The 17,186-nt window shown below is 41.3% G+C and overlaps 1 protein-coding gene across 1 annotated transcript; it reads right to left on the bottom strand.

Moving 5' to 3' along the window:
• Positions 1-2,686: 2,686 nt before the first annotated feature.
• Positions 2,687-7,032, bottom strand: pou4f4 (POU class 4 homeobox 4). Its single transcript, XM_004551143.3, has 2 exons — positions 6,668-7,032; positions 2,687-5,569 (listed from the first exon to the last, which is right to left on the bottom strand). The coding sequence occupies exons 1-2, from the start codon at positions 6,785-6,787 to the stop codon at positions 4,640-4,642; spliced, it is 1,050 nt and encodes a 349-aa protein (XP_004551200.1). The 5' UTR covers positions 6,788-7,032; the 3' UTR covers positions 2,687-4,639.
• Positions 7,033-17,186: the final 10,154 nt, after the last annotated feature.

Genomic DNA, 17,186 nt, shown 5'->3' with positions numbered 1-17,186 from the left:
TGAGACCATGTACTACATTCTTTGTTATAGACCAACATGCCAGCCACTGTCTGGTAGGCAAAGAATATCTATAAATATTGACAAATGCACAATACAGAAGTTGATTTTTCTCCTTCTGAACTTAAAATACAGGGATGATACGTCAATATTCTGGTGAAACACTTCAGATGCTTTGACAACATTCAAATGGTAGCAGTAAACATACTAAAATTTATGTTTTCTGTTGCAGCCAATATACAGTAAGTAAAGTTAAACAGTTTGAAAATGCAAACAGAGCAAACCTGCAAATATGAAAAAAAAAATTGTTTTTAGCTTTTAGGACTTTATGCAGTATTCCTGTTTTCCTCCAGCAGGGTAGATTTCTGTGACAGAAGATGTGACTTGATGCAGCAGTAAGTAGGCATGCTGTGTAATGTGCACGTCTGTTCCTTATAAAAGAAGGAAAATCAATCTAAAATACTGCAACTTCAAGGTATCACTGTTTCTTTGCACATTTATAATCCATGTTTCTGAAATAAGTTCAGGACCCCAAAGACATAAAACTTTTCATTAGAACCCAGGGTGATGAAATTCTTGCATTATCACACTTCGGATTAGATCAAAAGTGTGATATTTTTATATCCAGTCATAAACTATCTGTTTTTCATTTTTCTGGTGACCCACTGGATTTCTCCACTGAGGGGCCCCCAGGGGTCCCCAAGCCCTGGGTTAAGATCCTGCAGCTTTAAAGTCCTGGATTGGGTTGCTCCGAGGGGATCGGGCCCGAGATGCTGTTGTACAACAGAGAAAAGCAGCTTCTTAACAAACACGCTCCAAAATCAATAGTATCATAACAGCTGATATTTATTATTCATTAATAACGCATTTGCAGACCCAAACCACCTGCTGATCAGAGGACAGGGGGAAATAATATAAACACAGACACACAGAGAGAGGATTTCATGCAAATTTAGATTTTAACTCACTGAATTTTTTTTATGTTTTCAGATTAATATGCAGTCGCGCATACAATCTTATGCTTACAGAGTTTTTGTGGTTCTAGTCATGCTGTGCTTTATGAGAACACAATGAAGATTGGGGCTGTGCACATGTAGCAGATTTATAGGCTTTTTTCCAGGTAAATTACTGGTTTTGCTGTATTAGGTATTCTGTGAACAATATTTACTGCATTCTGGTTTATTTCAGAACTATTTCAGTGCTTTTGTATCTGTGATTTCACTTAATTTATATTGTGAATGACGTCCATGAGTATTCTGGGAAGCACTGCCTATAATTATAAATGAAACATATTAGACTGTTATTATTCTTAATAATTTTACAGTTAATTTAAAAAAACATGCCGTTTTTTCTCATATTTTTCCAAATACGGTTTATAATAAAATATATTTTTAATCACAATTCGACTGTCTATTTTAAATGTTTTCTTCTAATAACACTCCTTTAAAATGGAAATAATATTTTTCTTTTCAATCTTTATCCAGAAGAGTAAATATAGTTCTTACTATAAATGCTGATGATATGAGTACCTGCACTAAATTTGGCATTTTAATTCGAACATTCACATTTCTGCTGTCACGCTGTATCATTAACGCACAGTGGATTTCTTTCCCCCCCTAATATATATACTTTCAAACACCTGCCATTTTTGTTCTTATAAAAGAAAAGTGTCTCATTAGTAATTATATATTTATGGTGAGGACTTTATTTTCTAAAACTGTGCAAATGTGGGGTCAGTCGTTTTAAACTCGTTAATTTTTGTTCAGTTCGACGAAGATAAAGATCCATATGTTATGAATAAATGCATGCAACATTTTGCCTGCTAAAATGTATTGTTGCCAATAATTTCACTTTACATCTAAATCTGCATCTTGGGAAATTGAATTCACGAAAGCAAAGCTAAAAATCAGCTGACTAATATTTGTAGAATCTTTTCTTTTTAATTATCGGGCATGAAATCGTTTACCTCATGTTTTAAGTTTATTTCATACCATCAGGGACAATAATCAGCTTCTCACAAGTTGTGACAGTTAAGAGATATTTCATTTAGTTCTGTTTTCTTTTTTTAGTTCTCGTTGATTTTTTTTCTGTTTTTAAAGTTTTCTGACTTTAAGAAGCAGACTTTTCAATTCTCTTAGTTTTCTTTGCATTTTTTTACTCGGAGAGAAACGTCTGATAGGACTAAAAGCATCAGATGAGGGGCCTGTCTGCGCGGTCCTTTATGCGATAGAGCCGTGCAGTCTTCATACCCAGCAAAGTTGATCAATATTAGAGTCACTCAAGTATCAAATCCTATTCATCATCGCTGGGAAGCAGCTTTTAGACGGACCTCCCTCACCTCCAGGCTTCTCCTGTTTCAGAGCAGCAGCTGCTCGCCTCTCGGCGCAAACACACGGACTGTATCCAAGAAACAGAAACACAGACAGACTGCTGTCCCGAGCTCGCATTACACAGATCCATTAAATCTATCTTTTTTAAACACCTCTATCAACGAACACAAACCCTGGCGTGGTGTGACGAAGATAATCAGATATTTTGCTTCAAACGCACAATTAAAAAATCACCAAAATCTATTCTCAGGGGGTGTGATGCTCGCTAAAAATGGAATCAGTAGTTTTTCTGATTGGGTTGAGAGACAAAATCCTGCTCACCGTCTTTTTCAAATCCCCAAAAGAAAGGCTTTCAGAAGTTCAAGTAAAACGTGCACGGTTTATTTCAGCTTCTGTCGCTTACACAGACACATTTAAAACACACTTTCACATATGAAATATGTTTTTTTCTTCTTCTTCTCCAAAATAAATAAAATTCAAATAAATACGGAAATGCAAAGAGAAAAAAATAAAACAAACAAGCAAAAAATAAATAAATAATTAAATGACGTTTTCTCAGAAGCGTTGACAAAATATGTATAAATAAGGCCGACAGTTCCCTTCATCAGAATGTCTACTGTACAAAGTGCTCTCCACAAAGGTGTCAGTGCACGAATAATAATAATAATAATAATTCATGAGGACACAAAGAGGGGGGATCAACCACTTCTGAATAATAACAATATTAATTTGATTGTCAGAGCATCATTGCAGTGAACTTGAACATACAACAGGTTTACACATCAGTGAGTCTTCTAGGCCTAATTCACCATCAACCCAGTGGCAGAGGAACAAAGAAAATAATAAAAGAAAATCACATTAAAATCAAACCAATTTTTTTTATCCTACTAGAGTTTTTTTTTGTTGTTGTTTATATGTGTGTGTGTGTGTGTTTTTAAATCACCATAAACGTGCCAACACTTGCGTAATGAGGTAGACACACAGCTATACCGTGTGAATGTGTGTACTCGTGCGCGTGTTCGTGTGTGTGTGTGTGTTTCTTCTTATTGCAATGCATTCACTTTGGGGGGGGCGGATTGTTTCCATACTTCTGGAGCCACAAAGAAAACACCCATGTCCTCCTTCTCCTCCCCCCTTTTATTTTACGAGTAAACCATGCAACGGATTACAGGAGTTACTGCGCCTCACAAATTAGCCACAGACCAAAGGACGCTTTTAACGCGTTTGGTCGGATCTCGTCTCCAAAACCTCTTGAATTTCGTAAAGAAACAAACACCTGGGAGAAAAGACAGCGAAAAAAATCAATACATTTAAATGAGCTTTTTTCCCCCGACACACACAGAGGTGCAATATATTCACAAATATGTACACTGATAAATATAAAAAGCTATTCCGGCTAATGAGGATAATAATAATTATTCCTCGATTCCCGTCATTATTATTCTTAATTTTTTGTACAATAATTGCCTTGTGAATGAACGGGACGGAGCATTGTTCCCTCCTCTTTCCCCCTACGATGCTGATCACTTTCTCCCACATCTCAAGGGAGCAATGGGCTCCTCTTGTGGAGAAGCATAAAGATTTAAGAGTCTCGAGTTTTTGGACAGGGTCTCAGTCTTTTTTGTTAATTTTATTTTCTCTCCCAGTCCCCATGCTCCGTCTCCACTGTCAGAATAAAACAGGTACACCGTTGTATCCACTTCGTTTTTTTTTCTGGATGGATGAGGCTGAATTTATTAGAACACGTCCGGGTTTATACTGACAGAACAAGTCACCAGCTGTCTCACATCCAAACCTAAATGTGTATCTAAAATACTGAAAGACCCCGTCGAGCGCTTTCTTTGCGCTGAATACTTTGTGTGAAGTCGTTTCCATATCTGCAGACACACGGCTGTGGATTCTGCTCCACTGTAACGAAGAAAAATCACGCATGCACACACACACATACGCGCATTTCGTCCATTCTTTAGTCAGAAAACGTGATTTTTCTTCTGTAAAATAAACAAGTAGCATTTTCAATGCCATACCATTTATTAATTATGTAAAGCAAAAACCATTTGATGAGATTTTTTTTTTCCAATGACCGTAGTCTGCTGTAACACTTTGATGAGCACCTATATGATCTGTGAGATGACTGTTTTCTTATTGAGCGCGCACCTATGGGGCCCGGGTGGCTGTCAGACAGGATCTGCCCAGGTAATAAAGGCACGACGGTGTACCTTGTATTTTTCTGACAGTGTGGTGCAGCAGCAGCAGCTTGTCTCTGGTTTGTCTTTTTGGAAACGGGGCAGAGACCCGCGGCTTCGCTGGCCTTAGTGCGTCGCAGAAAACTTCATTCGTTTCTGCTTTTGCCTCTGATTGCAAAACCAAACCCGGACCACGTTCTTTTTCAGGTCCAGTTTCTCGGCGATTGCGGCGATCTTCTCGGATGAGGGCCTCGGCTGCACGGCGAAATAAGCCTCCAGAGAGCGCTTCTCGGGTGCAGCGATAGAAGTGCGTTTCCTTTTTTTGTCCCCCCCGTTAAAGAGCTCCGGCTTGGTCATCTTCTCCCTCTGTGCCCGCTCGGCCTCCTCCAGCCAGGCCTCCAGGATCGGCTTCAGGGCAACCATGTTGTTGTGCGACAGCGTCAGGGACTCGAACCTGCAGATGGTGCTCTGGCTAAGACACCCGACCCCGGGGATCTTAAGGTTGGCCAGGGCAGCCCCCACGTCCGCCTGAGTCACCCCAAGTTTGATCCGCCTTTGTTTGAACCTTTCCGCAAAAGACTCCAACTCCCGGGGATCAGGCTCCGCGTCTGCGCCGGCGGTCCCCAGGGAAGCGTGGGATCCCAGTCCGTGGGGGTGCATGTTCATGGATTGCGGGTGGTGGTGGTGGTGGTGCTGCATGTGGTTGATGGCCGACATGTGGGCGTGAGCCGTGTGCGAGGCCGTGGAACAGACGTCTGAGCCGGGCATTCCTCCGAGAGAAATACCGGGCGTGAGGTGGTCCAGCAGGTCGCCCTCCAGGCCCTGCGCCGGCTGGTGATGCGCCGGGTGATGGTGGGAGGTGAGCACCGAAGGGTGGTGCAGGTGTGCGGAGGAGGAGGTCGGGGTGCAGGTCATGCTGGTCATTGTGGTCATGGTGTGGTAGGTGGCGTCTGGCTTGAACGGGTGACTTTTCTGTGCCACGATGTCCACGGCGGCCAGAGCCTCGGCTCTCTGCAGCAGCGTCTCATCAAAGCCGGCGAAGATGTTGCCCTGGAGCTGCGAGGGGAGTAGAGGGAGGCCGGTTAGAGGAAAGATTCTCAGCAACAAAACCTGACAGCTTCGTCAAAGCATCCACCTCGACTCCAGCTAATTACATCACATTTATTTAAACGTTAAAATAACAATTCAAGAAAGTGCAAACTATTAAATAAAATGACAAATCTGTGGAAACTTTTCTATGGTAACCCACTGATATTTTTCAGAATTTGGACTGTTTCACAAATACTTTTCTGCTTTTCCAGGTTAACATTTAAACTGCAATATTAATCAGTTAAATGTATCTGTGCATTATTTACAGTATATAAGCAAATGTCACAACATTACAAAAGACGAAAATTTTATGCGCGCAAGGTGAACTGGACTTTGTTTCATTAGCTCTCAAAACAAACGCAGTCGACCTCGACGTGGACACAGCTGGATGTGCCCGGTGCCTCGAAAGTGTGTCAGCGTGGAAGGATATTCATTTAAAATTAATATTTACGATCTCCTGAATAATTTCTGCGGACAATGAAATGAAACGGCTGTGAGTTTGAATATGAATGGGACAATATGAGATAACACGCGCTCGGAGATTCCACGCAGGCTTTTCATTCGTCCTCTCCCTCCTTCATCTTTTATCGTCGTTCGTTTGAAACAGAATCCCTCACACTTTCTCAAAACACCAGATCTGGCTTCGGCAGAGGCGCATTTTTTGCGTCTGCGGGCACCACGGTTGGCTTGGTTTTTTTGTTTTGTTTTATTTTGTTTTTGTGCTGCTAGTACTCCCCGGTTTGACCTGTTATATCACTGTCTCCAGTCTCTTTACACGGGTTTCGTTTCACATTTCATCGAGCGCTGTCATTCGATGCTATAATATTGAACTTTATCCTCACTCCACCGTCCAAACAAGACGCATATCCTGGTCTCAAAGTAGAAAGACTTTAGCTGCCAGAATGTGGGGCTGTTATTATTATGTTGTTTTATTAAATTAAATAATTTTATATTGCATTACATGAATAGAAATCAAGAATAAACTAAAGACGTTTTCTACATTGTCAGAGGGGACTGGAAGTTTTGTAAGAGCTGCGGGAAGTCACGAGTGAATTCTGGACTCACCGACGGTGTGGGAAGGCAGGCTCTGCGGATGGCCTCGGAGCTGGAGTGCAGAGGAGTGTATTTGGGTTCGTGCAGGATGGGGTGCATACTGAAAGGCTGCTTGCTGTTCATCGACATCATGATTGCAGAAGTGAGGGAGGGTCGCTGTCCGTCTTCCTCGTTCCACTCCGTTTTGATGGTTTTTCTCAAAAGAAACGCCTCTGAGAGGAAGAAAACGTGCCTGCCACGTGCAGATAACTTGGAAAAAAAATTTTTTTTTTCTTTATCGGGTTTTTGTAGATGTAGTCAGACTCAGTAAAAAGAAAATATACAGAACGTGACAATCAGAGGTAACTCCGGGACACCTGCGGATTTTCTGCCTCCTGTAAACGACTTCTATAATAAAGATGCTCCTTGCCTCCAGCGCCTATATTGGACCACTGCCTCCCAGGCTCTTCCTCATTGGAGGATCCTAACTCCCTCCCCCTGGACGTCTCCACCAACCACGTGAACATAGTCGTCTTTAGCCACGCCTCCAAGCGTGCTTGGCTCGCTGGCAAGGACGGTTTGTGGTTTCACTGCTAAAAAATCTTCGTAGAAACATCTAAAAATCGATACCTGCAAGAAAAATGTGGGTTCGGTGACATGAAGTTGTCACGAGACCACCAGGAATAACGTGGTTATTGATGCCTGCATCAATTAACTTTGCAAACGTGGGTTTCAGAGTCACGGTGATCTAATGATTCCTGGATTGCTAATGCTTAAATGCAGAATTTGAGCCTGTGCGCCAGGAAAACTGTTTAAAGCATATCAGTGCCTTCATGACACCCGTAGCCGCACTGTGGAGGCTTACATTTGTCCCCAGACAGCATTTCATCCTAAACTACCAACACATCTTTGTAACAGTGCTGCAGATCTTTCAAAGTAAAACGGCTGAGCAAGGAGACCATGTGTTTTTTCAGGTTATTATTTTCATGCAGCATATAACCTACTAATCACAAACAGCAAGTGTGGATATGAAAAGCAATATTTGGGCTTGGGTGACGATTTCAGTTGCCCGGTCAGCTGGCAGAGAGGGAGGGCTGGTTCAGAGACAGGGAGATTCAGTTGAGATTATTAATTGATGACGGGCGTGCAGGAATTCCTCTACCTCACCCTTATCCTCGTTCGTAGCAATTAATAAATCAATTAATCATGCTTCACTTACTCTGTGGCTGTACTAGTGGACATCATGTTCCTGATCGCGCAAGAAAACCCACTCACACCTCCGTTAATTAAAGAATAAACAGTCCTGAACGGGAACTAAAGAGCGCAAACACCAGACGATGAAATATTTACACGTGAACCGAGCTGGGGTCAGCGGGGCACAGCTTGTCAATCAAAAGTGGAAGGGGGGATTTCCGGCAGACGGAATGATTATCGCGAGGGTGACAGAGTGGGCAGGGGGCTCACTATCCCGAGCGCTGTGTCTGCTGCTCTCACACCTGCACTAATAAGATGAGCACCTGTAAAAATTAAAAATAAACTTATTTGCAACAAGTAGCAACAACTGTGGCATTTATTTTATTGAAGCGTTTACTTCAAACAGAATGTAACAAATGAAATATTACTAAATAAATCTGGGAGAAAAACACCGCTTTTCAAACAGCATAGCGCACATTATTCCCTGGTTTTAACTAATTAATCTGGCAAAATCCCGCATAATTCCGACCGTCGGCGTTTGCGAAGAAGTTGATTTAAAGCGGGCAAATGCCTGAATTGAAACAGATCAAAGGAAACCTGAGAAGAGACGAAGGTAGAGGGACCTGAATTAGCACGAATCCATGCATGAAAAAGCATTCATTCATTTATTCATTCATTCATTCATGTAAAAACCTCAGGAATTATCGGGGTCTTGTGTAATGAAAAACAAAACTGAAGGTATTTCGAGATTCACGCGTTATTAATCATGTCCATGCAGCTCACGGGACCAACTAACACACAGAGGACTGAGTTTAACTTCATTACTTCATTGCAGTTTTAGATTTATAACAAAGTTACTCTTGTTACTCTTATTGTGAGTTTGTGTTTTCAGTGAGGAGTTTCAGGTGCATAAACTAAATAATTCATCCAGTCAGGAGCATTTTCTCCGTTTTGTTGCTTTGTTGATTATATATTTACTCAAATAAAATATTATACTATGCAACCTTAATTGGAGTAAATTCTGTTTATTTTGTATTTCCCACTGTATTGTTACTGAACATTAACAACATTAAAGTTGTGATACTGTTTTGTGGCAAACACTCATTTTCATTTACTTTTCCATATCAAATTTGTTTTAATCTTCTTTCATCATTACTGAATTAGTCTTAAGTGAAATCACTTATCACACCTTTAAGGAGGTTTTCACGTTTTGTTTTGTTTTTCACCATCACCTGGGTCTGCAGTTGTGATAAGTAGAATCATAATTTCTTATCCAATGCTTGATCATTTGATCAATAACTTAATGTTTCTTCACAGATGTTTCAGAAAAAGTAAATAAAGGTCTTGTTTTCTCCCGCTTTCCTCACTGCACCGTTTATTTGTGTTTCCTGCTGCAATTAATTTAAGTGTGGAAAGATAAATCTTTAAGTGCTGAATCATAACTTGATGGCTGATTTGTTTTAATCAATCCTGGTGATATCAAATTTTGAACTGCCATAATTAACACCATTAATTATTTATTCTTTATCTTTTTTTAATGAAAGGCCAATCATCACTTCATCTGACGTGGCACAAACACCATGAAGTGTTTTAATCAAGTGATTTAGCGAAGTGAAGCTTTCTTATGGAAAAATCTGTTCCCTATAATATGTAAAGTGCAATACATGCAGTACATTCAAGTTGTTTTTTCCATATATTTATCTGAAACTGGACTCAAACTTCAGCTCAAGAACATCAACATGTAGTCCAGTATCATGAATGTAAAGATAATGTAAAGAAGTGTAAAGATGGTGCTTTTGAAGTTCAGCTCATCTCAGCTTTCCAGCTGTTCATCTTTGCACAAACTCATAGATGACTGATGGTTTCTATTTTTTCCAGACTTGGGGAGTCCATTCTTTTTCTCGTGGGCACTGCATTCTCATCACTGTTTTTGCATCTTCGCTACCCATTAAACACAAACAAGCCAAAGGCATTTTGAACACTGTCGGAATGAATTCCAATTAAAATTATTAATCAAAGTCATTCCAGTAATGCATTTTTCTCTCCCCAGGTGCGTCCTCTGTAAAACCCTTTAGAGAAATCTGTTTTTAATTACAGGAATCAAATACAGAATACTCAAATTATTTGGATAAATACTGCAAGCACGAAGCAAGCAAGAAGTGAGCAAATGAAGCAGTGATAAAAGCAAATACATGAAGTAAATTAGACCCGAAAGAGTGCAGGAAGAAACAGGAAAGATGAAGCAGGGTAAAATGGCTTTGAGGCTAAAGTTAGGATTAGAAGTGAGGATATGATTTACTAGAGGAAACAGATGAAGACTCTTTAGAGAATAATAACTAAGAATGAAAACCTGATATTATGCATGTTTCCCTCTGCTTTTGATCAGTACAGCTTTTTGATCAAGCTCGCTTTTATTGTTTCTGCCCTATGAACAATACTTTTAAAATAAACTTAAAACCTGCAATAATTATAATAGGGTTTTGTTTTGGGGTTTTTTGCCATTTAAAAATGGCACCATCAAAACTGAAACCTAATGTGCTGTGTTGATTCCTGTCTTTGTGTTTTTTCAGAGTAAAACTTAAGATGTGCATCAGCCCGGCCTCAGTCTTGCTCCAGCTGTAACTCTGCCTCTCAGTCTGCAGCCCTGGCTGAAACTCCAGCTCTGACTCACCTGCCTACAAAAAGAGCAGCAGTGTCAGTGACGGCCAGCAGGAAACCTGAGTGAGGGCTATTGTCCTGCTGTAGATGCGGCCCTCCAGAGGGTCCCCGGCACCCGCTCATAAAATATACATCACCTGACTCCACTGGGACAGCAGTAGGGAGGACAGTCCGCTGGGAAGAACAAAATGCAGGGAGTCCAGCTGGGGTGGGAGGGAGGAGAGAAAGCAAGAGAATGAAAGCATAGAGTGAGAGCTCTGGAAATAGAAGCTAGGAAGGACGAAAGACGGTGCCAGCTTTAAAGAAAGTCAAACTCGGATGTTTAAAGTCTAAACCCAACACAATTTGAAAAAGAAGCCATCAATTTTACTCAAATTTACCACGTATGTTTTATCTTTAATTTTTAGCCTGAACTTTACAAGCATTCACTTTTACTCATTCAAATCGCTGCCTGAACTGTTTGCTCATTAACTGAATATCTAATAAGCTAATTATATGGCAGCAATTCGCTTCATTCAGGCATGGTCAAGATGACATGATGTTCAAACTGAGCATCAGAATGCTGAAAAAAGCTTGTCATGGTTGTCTGTGTTAAACAAGGTGATCTGAATATTTTGAAACCAATGATCTGCTGGGATTTTAAGGATCTATGGAGAATGGTCAGAGAAAGAAAAAATATCCAATGAGTGGCAGATCTTTGGATGATAACACTGGTGTCAACTACGAACAGGAAGCTGAAGCTACAGTTTACACAGACTCAGCAAAAGTGGGCAGAAACTGGGCAAAGATCTGCTATGAAATTCGAGTTGTACATTCATCTAAAAGACATGAAAGCATGGCTTCATCCTGCTTTGTTTCAACTGTTCAGCCTGGTGATGGCATAATGTTTCAGCGGATATTTTCTTGCCACACTTTTGGCCAACTGTGCATGGTTTAAACACCAAAGACTGCCTGAGTGTTTTGGTGACTGTGACCATGCCTTTATAATCACCGTGAACCCATCTTCTGATGCCTGCTTTCAGCATGATGATGGACCCTATCACAAATCTCAAATGATTTCAAACTGGTTTGGCCTCTAAGAGTTACCAGATCTCAATCCAATGGGGCACCTGATATAACAAGAGATTTGCATCATGAATGTGCAGTCGACAAAACTTAGAGGACCTTCTTGAATCTGTTTCACCAAAAAATTAAGGTAGTTCTGCAGATAAAAAGGGGTCCAACCCAATACCAGCAAGGTGTACCCAATAAAATATTGTCCAAGTTTACATTAGTGGTACTTAAAACTTGGCTTTAGAGCATCTTTCATGTTTAGTTTTTGCCAATAAAGTTCAGCTACAGGATATTGTAGCTGAACTTTACATGTGTGTCCATCGCATGAGTGGTATTTGTGTCAGCCTATTTTAGACACATGAACAGTTCATATTTTTGTATGTGAAACAAATAAGTCCGTGTGTGTTCAGAGTGCAGGAGAGACTCTGAGGGATCAAACGTCCGGCAAAGCTTTCAGCGAGCAGAACATGGCTGCCACACGGTGTATTTCTGCCACATTTAGCAAATGGACACTAAAGTGCAGCCTTCCGCCAACATCCACCACAGCCTGAACACACACCTCCTCAAATTGTTCCCTCCTCCTGCCTTTGCCTCCTCCTGTCCTTCCCTTCTTTGCTGTTCACTCTTGTCTCCCTTTCCTTTCCCTTTATGCTTCTTCTACCTTTGAATTATTGATATTGAGTAAAATCTGACGTTGTAAACTTTGCGACGATTCACCAAATCGGCCTCCGTTTCTCACCGTGGGGGCCCGCCAAAGGGTAGGCGGTGTCTAACCACACACTTTTAATGTAATTGCCTGTAGGGTTCCTTTTAAATATTTCATTGTCTGCCAGTACAAATTAAAGACATGAGGCTGGAAGAAAAGGTTAGTAGGTTCGCTTGGGGAGAGATTCTCTGCACTTTACCTGTGCCTGCAGGTTTAGAAAAGGGCCTCGCCTCTCATCACTCTCATTTCTTAAAAGAAACAGACTGAGAGAGTGTGGTCTTCTGTCCTTCTGCTTCAATTACCTTTAAGTAATCTGACTATACACTCAAAAGCTGTGCATGTACATCCGGTTGGCCATGGGCTGTGCAGCATGATAGCAAAACAGCTAGCTAAAACAGCTACATAATAGTCCATATGCTGCTGTGTGCATGAGCTTTTTTACAAACATTAATTTATTAGAGACTACGGCTAGTAAACCTTAATTTATTAGCCATAGATTTTACATAACTTGTATGAATCTACCTACAACAGACACACCATATTCACGTGCTTAATTTTCTTTTTTCTTTTTACTGTACCACAGAGCTTTGAATAAATTAAAAAATACTTACAGAGGTGTCTAACAGAACAAGATTAGATATTCGGAGCCATTCGTTTAGCTAGAAACCTTCAAAGTCCTGAATACTTTGCTGGTACACCTGTGTCGAAATCATCTATACGCAGACACATTTTGACATCACAAAACACACCTTTTCAACTGGACACAGGGTGAATCTCAGAACCTATAAGTCATGTTTCCATCACCGCTCACTGAAGCTGGAGACAGAGTCATTTGGACAGTAGTTTACATACTCGCATCATGGGCATGAATGTCATGGTAATTTTAGGCCTTTAATCATTTCTTTGAACTGTTCAGTTTCCAGGGTGGACTGATTGAACAGCATGCCTCTTCACTGACATCTAAAACAAGAAGTGGTCTCTTATTGGGATCCTCTGGGATCAGGACTGTCCAGTTACCCATTGTGGGTGTGTCACATCCATCAGCAGGTGATTCATTTGTGTTGCCAGACACCCGTGGAGTGCAGCTAGCTTCCTTAACCAGTAGGTGTGAATCGTGTCTGGACCTGGTGCTGTCCAACTCTTCATGCTCTTTTTCTCACTTCAGACTGTTTTCACTGTGATGTTTACTGGATCCTGTTCAGGGAGGTTGCTGTGGTCTGCTCTTAGATCCACTAGCCACTTAGTATTGTTGTTATATGTTGCATTCTTCTCCCATGTGTTCTTCCAGTATTGCTCGATATGAGAATACGTACTCATATCATTCCTCTGCCACTGAGAGTACATTTTGGATGGTTCAGTGGAGAACATCTGGTTTGTTCTCCTGGCTTTTCTCTGGTATACCTGTTCAGGCGGTTTCTGCAGTTCCAACTGTTGGCTAACTCCCCTCCATGCTACTTTGATCTTGGCCGCTAGTCTCCTTCTCCATGTAGGGTACTCTGGCTATTCATTTTGTACCCAAGGGCCAAGGGTTGAGGTCAGGGTTTTTGGAACGCTATTCCATTATTAATGTTCTCAATGTTGGCCTGTTATCCATTCCAAAACCAGTTTTGATGTGTGTTTGGGATCATTGTCCTGTTGGAACATCCGACTGTGTCCAAATTTCAACCAACAAGCTGTTGATTTGAGATGAAATTGAAAAGTTTGAAGGTAGTCTTCCTTCTCCATTATTCCATTCACTGCGACTAATAGCAACAAAACAGCTCCATAGCATGACGCTGCCACCACCATTGTTGATAGGTGGTGCAGTGTTCTTAGGTCTAAAAGCCTCGTCATTAACAACCCCACTTCATGGTAGGCATGAACTTTGGTGGTTCCTGGGTCATTCCTGAAGATCCAAGCCAATTTCCTCTCATCTGAGGGTGACAGTTTGGACCTTCTTCCAGACCTCAGCAAAGTGATGACTTATGTACAAATGTTTTAAATAAAAATCTTAGAATCTACAGTTGTTTAGAAATGCCCCAATGAGGCCTTCCCATCTTCCGTAAACCAATGGTTCCCCTTACATCTTCACACAGTTCCTTGGACTTTCCCATTTTTCTGAGTACTGGTCAGTCATTGAGTGCTGTCAATCAAGTCTACCAGTTGTAGAAGAGGAGGCGACACTGTGTGCAGTGACTGCTGGCCTGAGCGAGTAGCAGCCTTTGGGAAGAGGAGGTCCAGTGACTGTATTGGCTAGAGGAAAGAGCCGGTACCTCACAGACTGACAGCAAGAGTGGTTTGCAGGAGTTAAGTGGAGAGTGTGGGTGGAGATCAGTATGGCAGGAAAGCAGGGAGGTGGAGCAGAGCAAGTAGACTGGCAGCTCAGAGTGAAATCAGAGCACAGGGAGAAACTATAGAGCATGCCCGCTGGAATAAGTCCACTGGCAATACATGAGTCTGGCTATTATTTACATGCAGACTTCTCTTTTGAGTTTGGCTCTCATCTGCATGAATTTAGTTTTTGTTACACTGTGAACTCTTGAGTATCTGCTGACCAGTATTTAATTTCTTTCAGGTTCTTCACGGTCAGGTTTTTGCTGTTAGCTGTCCAAGTTTTGGGGTCCAACCTGCAGAAAAGAGGGTTGGTTCTATCATCTCTGCTTGTGCCTGCTTGCTTCAATGATAGTTATGCTGTTTATATCGTCTTCTGAGATTGGTCTCACCACATGTAGCACTGGTTCATTATCTCCACCTCTTAATGAATGCATCTCTCTTATCTCGTCTTCTAATCTGTTGTTCTGCCTGTCCATGTGCTGAAACCAGGCTGCTGATCAAAACAGGACAGAAGAGAGACGGGGAAGAGAAAAGCAGCGAGCAAGACACAAACAGAGGGAATGACAGTATGAAAGAAAGACAGATAGTAAATGAGACAGAGAAAGAGAGAAGACATATTTTGGATCAATAGATTAACTGAGTGCTCATGTATTATGCATCTGAGCCCTGCAGCACTTGCACATAAAGGGAATGTTGGGCAGGATTGGCGTGTAAAAGCTTTATAACCGCGGGCCTGTTTACTGAGTGTACAAGGGGACCACCGTCAAGACGAACTGAACCAAGCAGAGTCAAACTGAGACAAAGATAGTTCTGCTTCGATCCACACAATACGCACCAAAGCTTAATCCCAAAAAGCATTATGCTGACATTTATGTGCAAAATGACTTCTGCTGGGGTCTTACAGTCATGATCCTGGGTCGGTGACCCAGTGTTTTTGGTTATGTACTTTTACTTTTGATAGTTTTGTATTATGACTGTTGTTTTGGGTTTCCTAGGGTTTAGTTGTGTTCCCTCTGTTTGGTGTCTTCCCTGCTTGTGTATCCCCTTAGTGCTGTCGGTCTCTGTGTTTAGTCCACGTCTCTGAGTCTGTGTCATTACGTGTATGTGTTTCCTGTTTTACTTTGAAGGTCTCTGTCTTATGTCAGTGGGTTCTATTTATGTTTCCCCTGCCTCGTCAGCTGTTATGTCTCCGAGGTGTGTTTCCCTCCTGTTTTCCCATCCCCTGATTACTGGTGTGTGTATTCATAGTGTGTGTTCACCCGTCCTTGTTGCTGGTTCGTCTGTGTTGTTCCCCTCGGTCTCTGGCCGTCTCTCCGTATATTTCCCCGTACCTCCCTGCATCTTGGTTCCTAGTTAGTCCTGTTAGTTTTTCCAGTTTAGGTTTTCTTAGTTCATGCCATTTCTGTTTGTATCCACCTTTGTTCAATAAATACTCACCTGCACCAGAGCTGCCGCATTTTGGGTCCTTTCTACAAACTCCACACGTCTGCCACACCGGACGTGACATGTGAATGTGCTTCGGCTTCCTGCCACAGTCCAAAGACTGTGCATAGGTGGATGGATACATGGGTGGAGGGATGAATGGGTGGGTGGATGGCCCAGGAGAGCAGCAGAGAGATCAAGCATCAATGGCAACAGGCATAACACTGGTTCAACTGTCAGATGCAACATACAGGGAGGAGCTGGCATGGAGGTGGGTTGCAAAGCGTCTTGCAAATACATAGCTGTGGGCAGACTACAGCAGCCTAAAAAAACTTTGCCAGCTGGTTGTGTATAATTATATCGGAGCCATTAGCTGATATAAGCTGGCTCTAAGATCACCATAGACCTGTACTACAAAGCAGGATTTCATTTATCCAGCTAACATTAGAGCTATAGAAAGGTGCTTCACTACTTACTGTGGTAGAGTACCAGGGTAACTCGTGCTGTGAATCTAACCTGCTCTAGAGCTGTTTAGGTTGCAGATTAAAGATCAGCTGGTATGACTTAACTGTACACTGACCAGTAGGTTAGTCAGTGGTGACTGTTATAGAAAATAGAACATTTTGTTAATATTTCAAAAAGGAAGTGGGTCTAAAATATATTAGTGGATGAACATCAAGAATAAATATAGATTCTTAGACTACTTGCAAATGTAATATAAAGCAAGTAGAAATAGGTGGTCTGTTTTAGGGTCACATATTAAAGCTGATAAAACAATAAAGTTGTTGTAAAATTGTTTGCAACCAGCAGGAAAATATCAAGTGATAAATGTCTAAGTCTAAATCTGAATTCTGTTCTGGTATTTATTCTTTCCTCTCAGATGTTAAAATCCAACAAGGCAGCAACTGAAAGAATAAAAAATTAAAACTATAATAATCAATTGAAATCCATCAGATTTTCACGTGTCTTAATGATAGACTTGTGATTTGATAAGAGTGTGAAATGACATTTTTGTTGCCTTTCCTTGCAGACTTCAAATAGGCTCAGCTTTAATAATATAGTTGTTATTTGTTTAAAGTGCTCATTTCTGTATGTGGTTTTCCTCTCATATCACTGCTTTATCTTTAGCAGCGGTGTTGGTTTTCAGTTTATCATACTTGCAACGTCTTTATATTTTTTCCTGTAGTATATTTTTCAGCTGCTCTG

This window comes from Maylandia zebra, linkage group LG10 (assembly GCF_041146795.1).
Source record: "Maylandia zebra isolate NMK-2024a linkage group LG10, Mzebra_GT3a, whole genome shotgun sequence".
Taxonomy (NCBI): Eukaryota; Metazoa; Chordata; class Actinopteri; order Cichliformes; family Cichlidae; genus Maylandia; species Maylandia zebra.
The sequence above is the reverse complement of the archived record's forward strand: the minus strand, read 5'-3'. Positions and strand labels throughout refer to the sequence as shown.